General features: G+C 41.3%; 1 protein-coding gene across 1 annotated transcript in view; it reads left to right on the forward strand.

The window, feature by feature from the left end:
* The window catches only part of FAM20B (FAM20B glycosaminoglycan xylosylkinase), a 43,379-nt gene that overhangs the window by 19,761 nt on the left and 5,679 nt on the right, over positions 1-17,939 (forward strand). Inside the window, exons 2-6 of the mRNA XM_044001377.1 lie at positions 409-918; positions 8,925-9,011; positions 10,096-10,205; positions 14,056-14,227; positions 14,451-14,642. Of these exons, the coding sequence (XP_043857312.1) occupies positions 542-918; positions 8,925-9,011; positions 10,096-10,205; positions 14,056-14,227; positions 14,451-14,642 (938 nt within the window). The 5' untranslated portion in view covers positions 409-541. The remainder of the gene's footprint in view (positions 1-408; positions 919-8,924; positions 9,012-10,095; positions 10,206-14,055; positions 14,228-14,450; positions 14,643-17,939) is intronic.

Consider the following 17,939-nt stretch of genomic DNA (forward strand, 5'->3'; position numbering starts at 1 on the left):
CTCATTGCCCTGCAAAAACAAAAAACATTTAAAAAAATATTATAAATACTGAATTATTCATTTTTAAACATAAATCCTCTCACTATACATAAAAAGGTAGGGACTAGAATTTTTACTAATTAGAACCATTTAAGCTAAATACTTAACCAGTGAGACAAAATAATTGACTTTCTAAAGATTAGAGTAAGCAATTTACCTGGAATTGCATCAGAGATAGATTCAAGTCTTCTAATTAACTTGGGGGGGGGGCAATGACTTGTCCAGGGTCACACAGCTAGTAAGTGTCAAGTGTCTGAGGCTGGATTTGAACTTGGGTCCTCCTGAATCCAGGGCTGGTGCTTTATCCACTGCACCACCTAGCTGCACTCTAATTAACTTGAACCAAAGGTTTTTTATTTTGACTTGCAGGAATCCTAGGAGATGCTTCAGTAATGGAATGGACTAATTCAAATGATAGTCATGAACTCTCCACATTAGCTGCCACCTCCTCACCCTGATCAAACGTAGAGCCTGGGCTGAGGGAGAAGGGAAGGCTGTCACCATGAAGCTGAAACAGCGAGCTGTCCTGCTGGTCATCCTCCTCATCATCTTTATCTTTACGAAAGTTTTCCTTATTGACAACTTGGACACGTCAGCTGCGAACCGGGAGGACCAGCGGTCCTTTCACCGCATGATGGCTAGCCTGCGTGTAGAGCTGGATCCCCGCCTGGAGCACACATTGCAGTCTCCTTGGGAGATTGCTGGGCAATGGGTAGTTCCCCGAGAAGTGTACCCAGAAGAGACCCCAGAGCTGGGGGCCATCATGCATGCCATGGCCACCAAGAAGATCGTTAAGGCTGATGTGGGTTACAAAGGAACTCAGCTTAAAGCCCTACTGATACTCGAAGGAGGGCAGAAAGTTGTCTTCAAACCTAAGAGGTAAGTCTTCTTCAAGGCAGCATGAGGAACGCAGTTGTTGCACCTTATGTAACCCAGGCACCAGTGAATGTAAATAGCCCTCTTTACCTCACTTTCTTCATTTCTAAAAGGAGAGCTTTGGACTAGGTGACCTAAGACCCCTTCTAAGCTTTTAACACTCTAGGCTCCTAGGCCTTTATCTCCCATTTTGAGGAAAAAGCTAAGCCACGGAGCTAGCCATCTGAGTGATTTACTACCCTATAGGATAAAACTAAAATAAACAAATAACATAAGTAATAAATATGATCATATAAATATTAAAATAAGTAAATAAGATTAAAATGTAACATAAATTTTTTTAACATAAAACTTAAAATGTAGAAAGGCTGACAGTGACACCTTCTGACTCATATTGGGAACAACAAGATTGATTTCCAAGGATGTTTTTTGGCTTTATTATGCAGAGCTTATGACCATGCCATAAAATAGTATATAGTTGAAGGGGACATAATTGTCAGTATGTGTGAACTTCAACTATGACCATTTCCCAATGGGTGTGAATCATGAACCTCCTGAAGTGGTTGGTCACATGTATTTGAATTTACACTAGTCAAAGGTAATAATGTAAAATATGGTCATTGGTTCCAACCCAATGGGAATCTACAGTTCCAATAATAGGACTACTGTAGGGAATTCATTATTTGCAGTAACAGGGACCTAGCTACAGTGGGATGGTGGGATATGTAAGTGTTCTTTTACCATTGAAATTCCTCAAAATCTGTGTGATCCTCAGAGTACTTTCAAATATTGTGGACACCACACGTTCCATAGTGCTAGCTTTGGGGAGAAGTATGATAGATATTTCTTTGTTTTCTGCCATTTTGGAGGATAAGACGTAGTCACAAAGGAACATGGGAGCGTTAAATTTGATCCCTCCGGCAGGTGGACACAGTGCCACTGACGGGAGTGATGGAGCAGAGGCAAAAGAAGGACACCTGCTCTTCTGACAGCTGGGGACTGCAGAGGCTAGTAAGGAAATAAGAGGTAAAGGACTGTTAGCTGGTATTTAAAGTTTTGTGCTCGGCAGATAGCAAGGATAAAGGATGCTCATGTGAAAATGACACAGAACTCAAGAACTTTAGAGCTGGAAGGAAGCTTAGAGATTCTCCGCTATAGTCCTCTCATTTTTTAGATGAGGAAACCAGGACCCAGAGAAACCCAGTTCCCTTTCCACTCTACTCTACACGAAGTCTATCTGTTCATTGGGTTTTCTCTCTAATTGGTGTAGAAACTCCTCAAAAGTCACTAAGCAGGTACTTTGCAAAGCCAGTGGGGATTGTATAGAATCAGACTGCTAGGAGCTTCTAGTCTAAGAGATTATGCTGAAGGAGGGTCTACAAAAAGGGGAATTATTAGTATGAAGGAAAGGAAATGAGTGCATTGCATATATTCAGACAAGAGGAGATGGCCAAATGGAAGACTTTGTGAAAGTTGAATTTGAGAGTAAGATGCAGCTTGAGTGAAGACTGGGAAGTAGGCTAGTGATAATTAGATATGAATTTACTTGGGAGGAGGAAAAAGAACAGATCGGTGATTGGGAGAGATGGCAGTAGGTTTATCACGCACTGATGGACCAAAGCCAAAGATTGGCTGAGACCCTGCTTTCTTGTGATTTGGGGGGGGGGAGGCTGTGGGGATAGGGCAGTGAGTTTAAGTGACTTGCCCAGGGTCACACAACTAGTAAGTGTCTGAGGCCAGATTTGAACTCAGGTCCTCCTGAATCCAGGGCCAGTGCTTTATCCACTGCGCCACCTAGTGATATTTTAAATACACAAGACTCATAGCACACCTCCTTTGGACCCTAACCACAGTAGCACTTCAATTTCAACTAATCCTTTCTACATGCTACAGTCGTGTTAATCCTTCCCAAACATAAACTAATCACTCTACAGCTCCTACTCAGAAAACTTTAGTGACTGAGTCTTTCAGAATCAGAGCAGCTAGGTGGTACTGTGGATAGAGCACTGGGCCTGGCATCAGGAAGACCTGAATTCAAATCTAGCCTCCAAGTCACTTAACCTCTGTTTGCCTCAGTTTCTTCATCTGTAAAATGGGGATAATAATAGCACCTACTTCACAGGGTTGTTGTGAGATCATATTTGTAAAGTGCTTAGCACAAAATCTGGCATATATTAGAGACTATATAAATGCTAGTTGTTGTTAATTTTAGAAAAAAAGTCCAGACTACACTCTAGCCCCACTTCACTTAGCCAAGCTTTATTTTTGTCCCTGCACATGGTGGGACCGCTGCATAGGCAGGGTGGTTGGTTACTAGCTTGGATAACTGAGCACCAATTGCTTGTTAATCAGGCTGTCCTACAGAAGTGGGCTTGGTGAGCCAAGGAAGGTGAAGGCTGGTGTAAGTGCTTACAGTCCTGCCATGGCCAGTAAATTGTCATTCTGACCCCTAGTGCTTCAGAAATTGGTTTATCCTTGGTGTAAGCGCAGATTAATGGCCTGAATCAGGCTCTGACGTTCTTTCCCAGAAGGATGGGAGTGATGTAGTGGCAGTTATGGGGTGAACTCTGCCATTCTGTCAGCGACTTAAGACAGTATTGGGGATTTTACCACCATCACACAAAGAAGCCTGTTTCTCTTTAGGTCACTGGCGGTCTTGCTTTATAACTCTATTTGGAGGGCCAGGTTCTAGCAGCAGAACAAGTATAAGTGGTCTGTTTGTTAAAGGCAAAACATCAAAACAGCCTCCCTTTTTTCTCACGCATCCACAGCAGGGAAGTAATGATTCTCTGCAAGCACTAATGGTGTCCATGGAAGGCAGTGTGGTATAGGCAGGGCTTCTTAAACTTTTTCCACTTGCAACCCCTTTTTACCCAAGAAATGTTTACACTACCCCAGGCATACAGGTATATAAAATAGGTGTGCATAAGCTTTTACTGTTGCCTAATTTTTTACAGCCCTCACATTCAGTTATGTGACCCCCTCCATGGGGTCGTGACCCATAGTTTAAGCTTTGATATAATGGATGGGGAGCTGGAGTGAAAGTACTAAGTCCTGGGTTCAAGTCCTGCCTTTGACACACACTGGCTGAGTGACCCTGAGCAAGTCACTTAGTCACCTTCAGTGCTTAAGGTGACTCTTGAAGATGAGAAGGTGCTGGCCTGATCTGGAAGAGGGAGTTTCCTGACCTGAGAGTTCAACCTACCAATGAAGTGACAGGTCCAGTTCCCATTTCTGCCCCTTAATTGTAGCCGTACTAGAGAAGGAAGCCACTAGAATGTGGCCCAGAATGGGGGGATGGTCCATATTTGGGGCAAAGAGAGAAAATGCCACAATATTTGGTTGCTTCCATCCTTCCCACCCCCATGTTTTAGTGGATTTCCAGCAGTATTTTAGAGCAGTCAGAGAACTCTGTTGTCTCACCAAAGGAAATGTCCTGTAGTTCCCAGTATGCCTTGCTGTGGTTGGATTAGAGCTCCACTAAATGACATAGGCGCTGGCCCCTCTTCTTCCCACCCCACACCCCCAGCAGCCAGCTCACTGATGAGTAGGCTGCCCTTCAGACAGATGGCAGCATTGCTGACCAATCCTACAAGCCCAGGAAAAAAAGATGTACTGTCTGCTTTGAACTCTGCCATTTCTAAGAGGAATTGATCCCTAACCCCAAGGCAGGGCATGCTTTGTTTTTTTTAAAGCATAAATGTTTAACTGCTTTGTCTTGAAGGTGGGCTTTAATATCTGTGGTTCCACTGTATATACCACAGCCATGCCAATTGCAGGAATCTGCCTTCATGGTCCCCTGAGAGGACCTTAAACATGCATGTTGTCTCTCTGCTTCCTCACAGGTGGGAGAGCGTGAAGTGGAACCATGACAGTTTGTTCCTGCCTCAGTGTATCTTTGTTCCCCAGTGCCCAAGTGAGGCCTTCAAAACCACTTCTAATTCAGGAAGTACAGGGAAAGTGTGCAGTAAAGATCATAGGCAGTTACTGTTATGTGATACTTTCCTTGTACTAGGGAGAAGGGAGTGTGCAGAATGTCTCTTCTCCCTGTTTATTTAGCTCTGTTCACATGATGCCTCTGTCCAGATGACAGTAAGAACCCACGATCAGAGAACCAAAGAACCAGGAGACACTTTTAAAAATCATTTAGGCCAGGGGCAGCTAGATGGCGCAGTGGTTAAAGCGCCGGCCCTGGATTCAGGAGTACCTGAGTTCAAATCTGGCCTCAGACACTTGACACTTACTAGCTGTGTGACCGTGGGCAAGTCACCTAACCCCCATTGCCTAAAAAAAAAAAAATCATTTAGGCCAACCCCCCACATTTTTTTTGCTTTATTATATTTTTTATCATAAAAGTATTTTATTATTTTCCAGGTACATGTAAAGATAGTTTTCATGGGATTTTTAGTTCCAAATTTTTCTCCCCCCCCTTTCTTCCCTCCCCCTTCCCCAAGACATAAAGCAATCTGATACAGGTTACATATGTACAATCACATTAAACATATATCTACATTAGTCATATTGTGAAAGAAGAATCAGAACACAAGGGAAAAACCTCAAAAAAGAAGGGAAAAAACAGCCAAAAAGTAGAAACAGTAGGGTTCAATCTGCATTCAGATCCACAGTTCTTTTTTCTGGATGTGGAGAACATTTTCTATCATGAATTCTTTGAAATTGTTTTGGATCATTGCACTGCTGAGAAGGGCCAAGTCAGTAACAGTTGATCATCACACAATGTTGCTGTTACTGTGTACAATGTTCTCCTGGTTCTGCTCATCTCACTCAGCATCAGTTCTTGTAAGTCCTTCCAGGTTTCTCTGAAATGCTCCTGCTTATTGTTTCTTACACCACAATAGTATTCTATTACATTCATATACCACAACTTGTTTAGTCATTCCCCAATTGATGGGCATTCCCTCAATTTCCAATTCTTTGCCACCACAAAGAGCAGCTATAAATATTTTTGTACATGTGGGTCATTTTCCCTCTTCTATGATCTCTTTGCCAACCCCCACATTTTACAGATAAAGACATTGAGACACAGTGAAGTTAAGTATTAAATGGTGGCAGAGCTAGGATGAGAATCCAGGACTCCTGACTCTGGTCCAGTGTCCCTTCCTCTAGACAACATTTCCTAGGGTTGCTCTGAGACAGAGAGAGAGCAAATGCAAGTTTGTTGCAAAGCATCTCATAGATAGTAAATTAAATTAAGGAGACTCAGTGCTACCTTGACCGCATAAATTTTGTCTTTGTAGACACCTGGGCAGTGGAGTTGCTGGACTAGATGGGTGAGACCCTTTACCAGTATAATCAGCACAATAGCGATCCCTTATAGGAAATAAAGGCATCATCAGTCCTCTGATTAATAAGTGGCCAAAGCTAACTGTACCAAATCTTAAGTGTTACTATAAAGTGGCAGTCATCAGAACTATTTGGTACTGGCTAAGAAATAGAGTGGTGGATCAATGGAATAGGTTAGGCACAGGAGACACAGTAGTAAATGACTGTAGTAAGGTACTGTTTATAAACCCAAAGACTCCAGCTTCTGGGATAGGAATTCAGTATTTAACAAAAACTGCTGGGAAAACTGGAAAATAGTATGGTAGAAATGAGGCAAAGACCAACATCTTATACCTTATACTAAAATAAGGTCAAAATGGGTACATGATTCAGACATAAAAGGTGATACTATAGGTAAAGCAGGAGAGGAAGGAATAGTTTACCTCTCAGATTTATGGAAAGGAGAACTGTTTATGACCAAACAAGAGATAGAGATATTATAAAATGCAAAAAGGATGATTTTGACTATTTTAAATTAAAAAGGGTTTGTACAAGCAGAAGCAATGCAACCAAAATTAGAAGGGAGGCAGAAAGCTGGGAAACAATTTTTATAGCCAGTATTTCTCATAAAGGCCACATTTCTAAAATATGTCAGGAACTAAATCAAATTTATATGAATGCAAGTCATTCCCCAATTGAGAAATAGTCAAAGGATATGAATGGGCAGTTTTCAGATGAAGAAATCAAAGCAATCTATTGCCATATGAAAAAATGCTCTAAATCACTATTGATTAGAGAAATGCAAATTAAAACAACTCTGAGGTACCACCTGACACCTATCAAATTGGCTAATATGACAAAAAAAGGAAAATACTAAATGTTGGAGAAGCTGTGGAAAAATTGGAACACTAATACATTGTTGGTGGAGCTGTGAACTGATCTAACCATTCTGAAGAGCAGTTTGGAACTGTGCCCAAAGGGCTATAAAGCTGTGTATACCCTTTGACCCAGCAATACCACTGTTAGGTCTGTATCCCAGAGAGATCATAGGACATGGGAAAAGGACCCACATGTACAAAAATATTTATAGTTGCTCTTTTTGTGGTGGCAGGGAATTGGAAATTGAGAGGATGCCCATCAGCTGGGGAATGGCTGAACAAGTTGTGGTATATGAATGTAGTGGAATACTATTGTACTGTAAGAAACAATGAGCAGGCAGATTTCAGAGAAACCTGGAAGGACTTACATGAACTGATGCTGAGTGAGATGAGCAGACCCAGCAGTATACAGTATTGTATACAGTATCAACAACATTGTGTGATGATCAACTGTGACAGATTTGACTCTTCTCAGCAATACAATGGTCCAAGATAGTTCCAAAGGACTCATGATGGACAATGCTCTCCAAATCCAGAAAAAAAGAACTGTGGAATCTAGATGCAGCTTAAACCATTTTATTTCTACTTTTTTGTTTTTGTTTTTGTTTTTGTTTTTCCTTTTTGTTCTGATTCTTCTTTCACAGCACGACTAGTACATAAATATGTTTAATGTGATTGTATATATACAACCTATATCAAATCGCTTGCTGTCTTGGGGAGAGGAAAGGGAGGGAGGGAGAAAAATTTGGAACTAGAAATCTTATAAAAACAAATATTGAAAACTATCTCTACATGTAACTATAAAATAATAAATAAGTGGACAAAGGATATGAACAGTCTTCAGAAATACTGCAAACTATAAATGATTACAAAAAGACATGCCCCCAGCTCCCTAATAATAAAGGAAATTCAAATTAATACAACTCTGAAGTTTTATCTCATACTATTTGCAAAACATCAAAGATGGCAGAAAATAGAAAGTCAGTGTTACAGGGGCTCTGGAAAAACAGGCACACTAATAGATTGCTGGTGGGATTCTAAATTATATATTAATTTGGAATTATACAAGAAAAATGACTAGCCTGTCCATACCCTTTGACCTAATAATGCCGCCACTGGGCCAATACCCCCATGGAAGTAAAAGATGGAAACAAAGGTCCAATATACACTAAAATATCAATAGCAGCACTCTTTATGGTAGCAAAAAAAACTAAAATCAATTGGGAAATGGCTGAAATCTATGCTATATGAATGTAATATAATATTATTGCACCAATCTTAGGAATTTAGAGAGGAATATTTGTCTTAACACATAGAAAATTTAATAAACAGAGCCAAGAGAACAATATCAGCAATAACTACCAACTATAAATGACAATATCACTAAAAGGAAGATGAAGTCTGATTGAAAGTTGAAGCCTGGGTAATCAAAAAACCAACAAAGGTCCCAGAGAACAGATAATGAAACATAACTTTCCTCACATGATAGAGACAAGGAGAACAACTGGGACAAAGTATTGTATTTATTTCCAATGGGGTCACTGGATTGGATATTTTTCTTAATTGTTTTTCTTTGTCACAAGAGAGAGTTCACTAGGGGTTGAGGAGGAGAGCTGAACTGGCTTTGATGTAAATACAAAAAGCCTCAATAACACATCATTTTTTAAAAAAAGAAAGAAGATATCTTATCTTGGGGACTGACTGTGGAGGCCCTCTCTCAAGCTGCCATCCTTTAGCTATATATGAAAAGCATGAATTGTTCGAAGAGTTGACCAAGGCGCAGTCTGTGGGGTGAATCTGAACTGGATGTGATTCACATCATGCCTCCCTGCTTGGGCCTATCTTTTGCAGGTATAGCCGAGACTATGTAGTTGAAGGGGAGCCTTATGCTGGTTATGACAGGCACAACGCAGAAGTAGCAGCCTTTCACTTGGACAGGTAAGTGACTAGGCTTTTACATATGCTTGGGATTTTTTTTTTTAATCTTTCTCTCTTACAAAAGAGTTGCAGAAATGTCCCTGAAGCATGTGACTCTAATAATCTTCTACTTATTTCTCAGTTCATTCTAATGAATAGGATCCCATTGATTTTCACTATTCACATCTGCATAACAATATTGGTTCCCAAATGAATATTCTAACTCCTGTAAACCATTTCAGTTCCTGGTAAGGCCCTTGTTGATTATGAAGAAATTATGGTGTATAGATTTATCTATAAAAAACTAGATAATAACCAAGGAAGATTTTGCTTTCCAAATAATGGACCAGAAAAGTCTAAAGTCCAAGGTTAAACCCAAAATAGCATAATTGAACTAGTTATTAAATGAAAATATAGCATTACAGATTTCTAGCTTCAAGGTCCTGTTTTTTGTCAATAGAACAAGTAATAGTGGCTTTACGCCATGTTTCAAAATATAAATTATGGGGGCAGCTAGGTGGCACAGTGGATAAAGCACCAGCCCTGGAGTCAGGAGTACCTGAGTTCAAATCTGACCTCAGACACTTACCACTTACTAGCTGTGTGACCCTGGGCAAATCACTTAACCCCAGTTGCCTCACTAAAATATATATATATATATATACACACATATAAATTATGACACCTTTATAAGTCTCTGAGATCACAACAAAAAATTTTAACCTGGATTGAAACTAAGAAGAGCACCAATGGAAAGGTGGAGATAAATTTTAACATTTTCATGTTAGTTAAAAAAATATTTTTGAAACCAAAAATCTTTATACTATTTCCTATACCTGAGATCCCATTTGCTATATTAACAGTTTTGGAAAAAATAAATTCACAGTCTTCAGACTTCTCAACCTTTAGAGAAAATTGTCTTTTCAAACATTAAGAGACTCAATGAGAGTTATTCTTTGGGGTTTTAATTTCAGGCAAACTTACTGTAATTTTTGGTTAATGAAATAGTTCTCACTGGAAGTTTTGGACACATGTTTGTGGGTCTAAAAGTATCCTTCAAAATACCTTACTAACGACTTGTTTCTTCTTCTTTCTTCCATGATAGAATCTTAGGTTTCCGCCGTGCACCCTTAGTGGTTGGGAGATTTGTGAATCTTCGAACTGAGATCAAACCTGTTGCCACCGAGCAGCTGCTGAGCACGTTCTTAACTCTTGGTAAGGAAACTTGAAAAAATATTTAAATAGGGGAATACTTAACACAGTGACTGCAAATGGCAAAAACAAGGTCATTCCTCTCATCAAACAGAGGTTGGAAAGGAGTGAGCCCTGTATGCCTATCAGACCACATCTGGATGATGACGTTCATTTCCCTGCATCGTAGCTGAAAAGAGATCAACAAGATAGGCAGTGTCCAGATGAAAATCATGAGGATGGGGATGAGTCACAAAATTTGAGAGTTGGAAGGAGTTACCACTTAGCTCACAGGCAAGAATCTCCCCTCTGCCTAGCTGCAGCCTTTGCTTGAAGGCCTCCAATGCAATGGGAACTCCCAAGACAGCACATATATATTACTGAAGGAGTCTGGATTCTGTCATCTGAGGGATGGCTGAGAAGAACAAGACTAGATGTGATAGCCACGTTCAAAGACATGAAGAGCTATTTGTTTGGTTGTTCCTCCAAAAAAAGTAAAACTAGCACCAGTGGGCAGAAAGTGCAAAGAGTGGGGAGAAAAGGCTTGGAAGATAGGATTGTGGAGAACATTGAACACCAGATCAAACACATCAAACTTCATTCTGTAAGTAGTAGAGGCCATTGAAGGTTTTTGAGCAAGGGAGAAACACATCAGAGCCTACTGTGTGAAGAGTAATCTGGTAGTGATGGCGTTGGCAATGCCATTGGAGGGATGGATAGGATTGGGGAAAATCATTCAAAAAGCTCTTCTAATGGTTCAAGCATGAAATAATGTCAGAATCTTGGGGAATGCCCATTTGGGCCTAGGAGGAGGAGGAGAATCTAGCAAACGAATCCAAAAAAGCAAGTGTTCAGAGAAGTTGCAGGTAGACGAGGAGAATTTGATATCTTACAGCTTCAGGAGTGGGGTGGTGATCAACAGGGTTGAATTGTGCCAGGCATTTGTGCTGTGTGCTAGGGCTACAGAGAAGGTAAAAGACTGGATCTCACCTCTCAAGAAGTATATAGTCTAGGCAGGGATAGGATGCATACATGATAGACAGGCATATCCCATATAACATTGCCCCAGCCAGTGTCACTAAAATTTTTAAAAACTTATCATTTTTGGGGGGGGGGGGGTTCGGTAAGGCAATTGGGGTTAAGTGACTTGCCCAGGGTCACACAGCTAGTAAGTGTTAAGTGTCTGAGGCCGGATTTCAACTCAGGTACTCCTGAATCCAGGGCCGGTGCTTTATCCACTGCGCCACCTAGCTGCCCCAAAACTTATCATTTTTATCAATCGCCCTCATTTCTGCATATGCCCCTTTTCCTTCCACTACTCAGAAAGTCATCTCTTGTATTAAAGAATTTTTAAAAGTTATTTATTTTTGTTTGGTTGGGTTTTTTTGGGCAATGAGGATTAAGTGACTTGCCCAAGGTCACACAGCTAGTAAGTGTCAAGTGTCTGAGGCTGGATTTGAACTCAGGTACTCCTGAATCCAGGGCCAGTGCTCTATCCACTGTGCCACCTAGCTGCCCCAAGTTATTTATTTTTATAAGCATTTATTCTCTCCTGTCTCCCCTCTATGAAAATGTTTTGTAAGAAATCCTTGTAACAAATATACACAGTCCAGCAAAACCTATTCCCTTGTTGGCCATGTTTTTTAAAAAAATGTATGTTTTATTCTGCATTTTAAGTCTCTAACCTCTGTCAGGAGGTAGGTAGCTGGCTTCATCTTCAGCCTCCTAACTTCATGATTTGCCATTGTGTTGATTAGCATTCTAATGGCTTTCAAAGTTCTTTTCCTCTCTAATGTTTTTTTTTTCTAATGTTGTTGCTATTGCATAGATTTTTTTGCTTAGTTCTGCTCACCTCACTCTGGGTCACATAGAGATGTTCCCAGTTTCCTCTGAAATGAATTATTTTTAAATAATTTTAATTTATTTTAATATTTAATGTTTTAACAATTAACATTTAATTTAAATATTGTTTTAATTTAATTAATAATTTTTGTGGTATAAGAAAATCCTGTTATATTCATTTACCACAATTTGTTTAGCTGTTTCCCAAAAGATGGACACCCTCCTAGTTTCCAGTTTGGGACCACTACAGAAAGTGCTGCCACAAATATTTTTGTACATATAGGTCCTTTTGTTCTTTCTTTGATTATTTTGGGATAGGACCCTAGTAGTGGTTTACCTGGGGTATGCACACTTTAGCATTCCTACATTCCTGGACAGTATGAGCATAGTTCCAAAGTGCTTTTCAGAATGACTGGACCAATTCACAGCTCAGCCAACCATGTATCAATGTGCCTGTTTCCCTGTAGCTCTTCCAACATTTGTCATTTTCCTCTTTTCTTTGACAATTTGATGGGTGCGAATTACATTTCTTTAGTAATTAATGGTTTGAAACATTTTTCATGTTGTTTGATAGCTCTTGATAATTTATCTATTGGGAAATGACTTGTAATGTTATAAATATGAATCAATTCCTTATATAGTGGATAGGAGACCTTTATCAGAGAAATTTGCTGCAAAGGTTTTTTGCTAGTTACCTATTTTCCTAATTTTAACTGTATTAGATTTGTTTGTGCAAAACATTTTCCATTTTATATAATCAAAATTGCCACTTTATCTTCTTTGGTTCTCACTATCACTTGTTTAGTTATGAACTCTTTCCCTACCTGCTGATCTCAAAAGTAATTTCCTGGGGCAGCTAGGTGGCGCAGTGGATAAAGCACCAGCCCTGGATTCAGGAGTACCTGAGTTCAAATCCGGCCTCAGATACTTGACACTTACTAGCTGTGTGACCATGGGCAAGTCACTTAACCCCAATTGCCCAGCAAAAAAACAAAACAAAAAGTAATTTCCTTATTTCTCTAATTTGCTTGTGATGTCACTTTCCATGTCTAAGTTGTACGTCCATTTGAAGTTTTATCTTGTTATATGATGTGTAGAGTGTTGGGCTATATCTGTTTTATACCAAATTGTTTTCTGCTTTGCCAAGAAAAATTAGTTCAGCAAAACTAACCAACATATCAGTTGATTCTGACAGTGTACAAAATATTCCACATCCATATTCTACTACCCCTGCAAAGAAGGGAGGGAGGTATATTTTGTAAACTCTTCTAGCTCATAATTCTTGTTCATTATAATTATACAGCATGGAGTTTTGTCCTTTTCATTCATATTGTTTTAGCTGCTGTGTATATTATTTTCCTGTTTCTAATTTATCCTCCATCAGTTCATATAGGTCTTCCTGTGCTTCTCTGAATTCTTTGTATTCATCATTTTTTCATGGCATAATTTCCATTTATATTCCTATACCACAAATTGTTCATTTGTTTGGCTCTTCCTCAATCACTGGACACCTACTTGGTTTTTTAATTCTTTGCTACTACTAAAAGTGTTGCTAAAAATACTTTGATGTATAGGGAAAAGCTATATACTACCTTTCATTAGCCTTCTTGGAGTGCATGCATACCAGTGAGATCTTGGTTTTAATGTTTTGGCTTTGGTTTTGTTGTTTAATTTAATTATTTTCCCGAATAACCTATTTCTGTTAATTTCATGTTATTTTCTACATAGTTGACTTTGAGAACTTTACTGTCATCTCTATCTTCTCCCTCAAGACTTCACATTCTAGTGATAGCTGAGTCAAGACAGCTCTTAGTAATTGCATATTTCCATTCCTCCTTAAAGTGCCTCTTTAAAAAAGACCCTTTCTGGGGCAGCTGGGTGATACAGTGGATAAAACACCAGCCCTGGATTCAGGAGGACCTGAGTTCAAATGTTGCCTTAAACACTGGACACTTACTAGCTGTGTGACCCTGGGTGACTCTGAGGTTTCCCATTTTTCCCACACTATATTTGGCCTCTTTCTCTCTCTAAGGTAACAACACTTGCTTTTACGGGAAGTGTTATTATTGCCGAGAAACAGAGCCTGCCTGTGCAGATGGAGACCTGATGGAAGGGTCTGTTACACTGTGGCTTCCGGACGTCTGGCCTCTTCAGAAGCACCGACACCCATGGGGCAGGACTTACAGGGAGGGGAAGCTTGCCAGGTAAAATGACTAAGCTTGGGGGAAGGCGGCTCATTAATTCCATCTTGGGGCTTGGTCCGGTGCCCTGCTGCCTTGTAAGCTTCTGGCGTTCAGAGGCTCAGAAGGGCTGTGGCAGCCGGGTGTGAGCCTGCCAGGCAGGGACTCTGGCTTCTCTTTGCTTTGCACAAAGCCGGCGCAGTGTTGAAGCTCAGTCAATAACCCTGGTGATGCTGCCTGCCTCCAGGTGGGAGTATGACGATAGCTACTGTGACGCTGTGAAGAAGACCTCTCCCTACGACTCTGGCCCCCGGCTCCTGGACATCGTGGACACCGCCGTCTTTGACTATCTGATCGGCAACGCCGACCGCCATCACTACGAGAGCTTTCAGGATGACGAGGGTGCCAGCATGCTCATTCTCTTGGATAACGCCAAGAGGTATGTGTGGCTCATGGGTGCCCAAGAAAGGAGCCAGGACCAGGAGGGGCAGACACATGGCAGCAAAAGGCAATAGGACATAGAGGATGTTACTCTGTGGTTTTCTGAGTCAATATACAGCCCATGGGCATCTTTACGCATGGTGTAGTGGCCCCACTTCTCTTTGAGTTTGGCACCACTGCCCTAGAATTCTTGGTGTTTTTCTGTGTTTCACAAAAATACAATCATCTTAATGTCATTTGAGTTAAGGCAGTCAGGGAGGATGAAGACGACAGGTGAGGTCTCCTTGGGGTGCTAGGTAGAAGGGGGCAACAAAACCAGGAAAGCCTGGTGGGTTTTTACAAGTTCTTCTCTAAGTCAAGCAGCATCAGACATTGGAGGGCAGAGCAGGGGACCTGGATCTGGTCCATAGGTCACTGTTCAGGGACTGGTGCTGATTCATGCTGGGGGGGATACTCCTGAGGGATTGATAGCTAGTTGATAATCAGATTCCCTGCTAGAAGGAAAAGGGGCTTTTGACCATTACCACAGGCCTTACTTTGGCCAGGTCACTCAGGAGCTTTGAGCTTCTTTTAGCTTTTCTCTTTAATAAGACAGAGAGACTGCTGTGGTCCTTAGAATAATGGGATGCTTTGAGCAATACAGAGTTCCTTCTCAACCCTGGAGATATTGAAGAGAAGGAATTCACTATACCCATTACTGTGATTTAAGATAGAACCCCAAGACTAGAAATCTCCAAACAGTAGATCTGGTCTTCTGGAAGATTTCAAGACATTACCTAATCGAATCTTTCCAGGTCTTAGGTAGGTGTTTCAGTGGATAGAGCACTGGGCCTCAAGTTAGGAAGTACTGAGTTCAAACCTAAACTACTACTAGCTATATAACCCTGACAAATCATTTAATCTCTCTCTGCCTCAGCTTCTCCAACTGTAAAATGGTGATAATAACAGCACCCACCTTCCAGGGTTGTTGTGAGGATCAAATGAGACAATATTTGCAAAATACTTAGCATAGTGCCTGGTGCCTATTGGCACTTAAGTCTTTCCTTCCTCCCTCCCCCTCCCTTTCCTCTTTCCTTCATCCTCTCCTCCCTTCCTTCCTTTTTTCCTTTCCTTCCTGCCTTCCTCCCTCCCTCGCTTCCTCCTTCCCTTCTTTTTTCCTTCCTTCCTTCCAAGAAAGTTGGACTAAATTCAGCTCTATTACAACTCTAGACCTGTAATCCTGTCCTGTCTAAGCTGCTTGCTGCTGCCATATTCCCCCAGCCCTCCCTCTCTATGGCAGGGGGAGCATAACTGGCACTGGTGTTCCCCGTCTTGCCCCTCCTTAGAAGCATCCTTTTCCTTTCCTTCTCCCTGCTTATATTCACAAGGGGCCCACCATCTTTGCCCTTTCCAAACACTCAGACTTGTAGTAAAATGTCAAATAGCTCTTGCAAAGGTTGGGGGGCTGCTGCTTCTCTTGACAGTGAGGCCAGGGCCAGGGGTTCTGGACAAGTTTGCAAAACTGAAGGTTCTGCAGACACTGGTGCTTTTTCAGCCTCAGATTTGTCCAAAGGTACACATAATTTAACACCCGATTTAGTAGGTGAAGTTGTTCTCCATTTGGCTCTTGTGGCTTTCTAAACATAGCCCTCTGGCGATCAGGAGAAGAAAGAAGATTGCTCCATGATTATTTAACAGAAAAGCTGTTTCCATGTCTTTCTTTGGCTAGGAGATCTTTGGGGATAAAGAGAAGCTTTTTCTTCCTCTTTTTTTTTTTTCTCTTAAAGATTTGAGAGCAGAGCAGAGCCTCATTCTGATCAATGGCCCACTCGCCCACAGGGTCTGGGGCAGGGCCTCACCCTTGCTGGTGCTTACTAAACGATGGTAGCAATGAGATGTTTGACCGGGGCTCAGAAGGTACCAGGTGCTCCATCGCTGCTGTTGGGGGAAAGTTCCAAGCTGCTGCTGGGAATACACTGAAGCTGCTCCTTATGAATGAATCCAGAGCATTTGCCCAAAGTGCCACTATCTTGTACAGAACGCCAGGTGCTCAGTGGTCTGTGAAAGATAGCGGCAGCAGAATGGAGAGGGGCCTGCCAGCCTTGCTGTCACCTCTCGACATCCCACAGCCATGCCAGGCCACAGGGGCAGCCTCCCTTGAAGTCTTCTGATACCTGCTTGGACACTAATTATTTGTTTTTAATTAATTAAAAAATTATTTTGGCTTTCAACATTTGTTTAGATAAGATTTCCAATTTCAAATTATTCTCCCTCTCCCCTCCCCCCTCCCCTAGACAGCAGGTAATCTGATATAGGTTTTATATATATATAATAACATTAAACATATTTCTGTATTAGTCATGTTATACGAAAAGAATCAGAGCAAAAAGGGAAAACCTCAAAAAAGAAAAACAACAGCACCAAAAACAAAAGAAATAGTATGGTCCAATCAGCGTCCATATTCCACAGTTCCTTTTTTTCCCCCTGGATTTGGAGAGCCTTTTCCATCATGAGTCCTTTGGAACTTTCTTGTGCCATTGGATTGGTGAGAAGAATCTAGTCTGTCACAGTTGATCAACATACAATGTTTTGGTTTGGTTTGGTTTTGGGTTTTTTGGGTTTTTTGCAGGGCAATGGGGGTTAAGTGACTTTCCCAGGGTCACACAAGTGTCTGAGGCCGGATTTGAACTCAGGTACTCCTGAATCCAGGGCCGTTGCTTTATCCACTGTGCCACCTAGCCGCCCCCTGATCAACACACAATGTTGATGATACTGGGACACTACTTATTGATAGCAGGATTTCACCCTGGAATCATCACCATAGCCGTTTCATCATTTCAAGATGCAGACGATGCCCAGCCCTGTTGCTGTGTGAGCAGGGGCCATTCTGTTTGTAGAGTTGGAATGTGGAGAATGTCTCTAACCTGGTCACTCCTTTCTGTCTCTAAATTACCTGCCAAGACCATTTTGACCCAAATGCTTGGTTTGCAATGAATCAGGGTCTCCTGAGCCTCTGCGAAACAGGGAAACTCCCAGTTTGGGAGAAGTATGCTGGCAAGCAGCAGAATAAGCCTCTCCCATTTGTCATTTTGGTGGGTGATGAGGCAATCCTTCTGAAACATCCTTTGCGGATTACAGAACCATCTGTAGGGATCCTTTACTTTTCCCCTCACCTTTTCTAATAATTCCTTCAGGCAACTGAAATTGAACCCCACCCCCACCCCATCCCACCCTCTTTTTTTTTGTTTTGTTTTGGAGTTATATCATTCAATTACCATACAGTGGTGCCTGAACATCTTGGGATATCTGGATGGGA

The sequence above is a fragment of the Dromiciops gliroides genome, chromosome 4, assembly GCF_019393635.1.
Source record: "Dromiciops gliroides isolate mDroGli1 chromosome 4, mDroGli1.pri, whole genome shotgun sequence".
Lineage (NCBI taxonomy): Eukaryota > Metazoa > Chordata > Mammalia > Microbiotheria > Microbiotheriidae > Dromiciops > Dromiciops gliroides.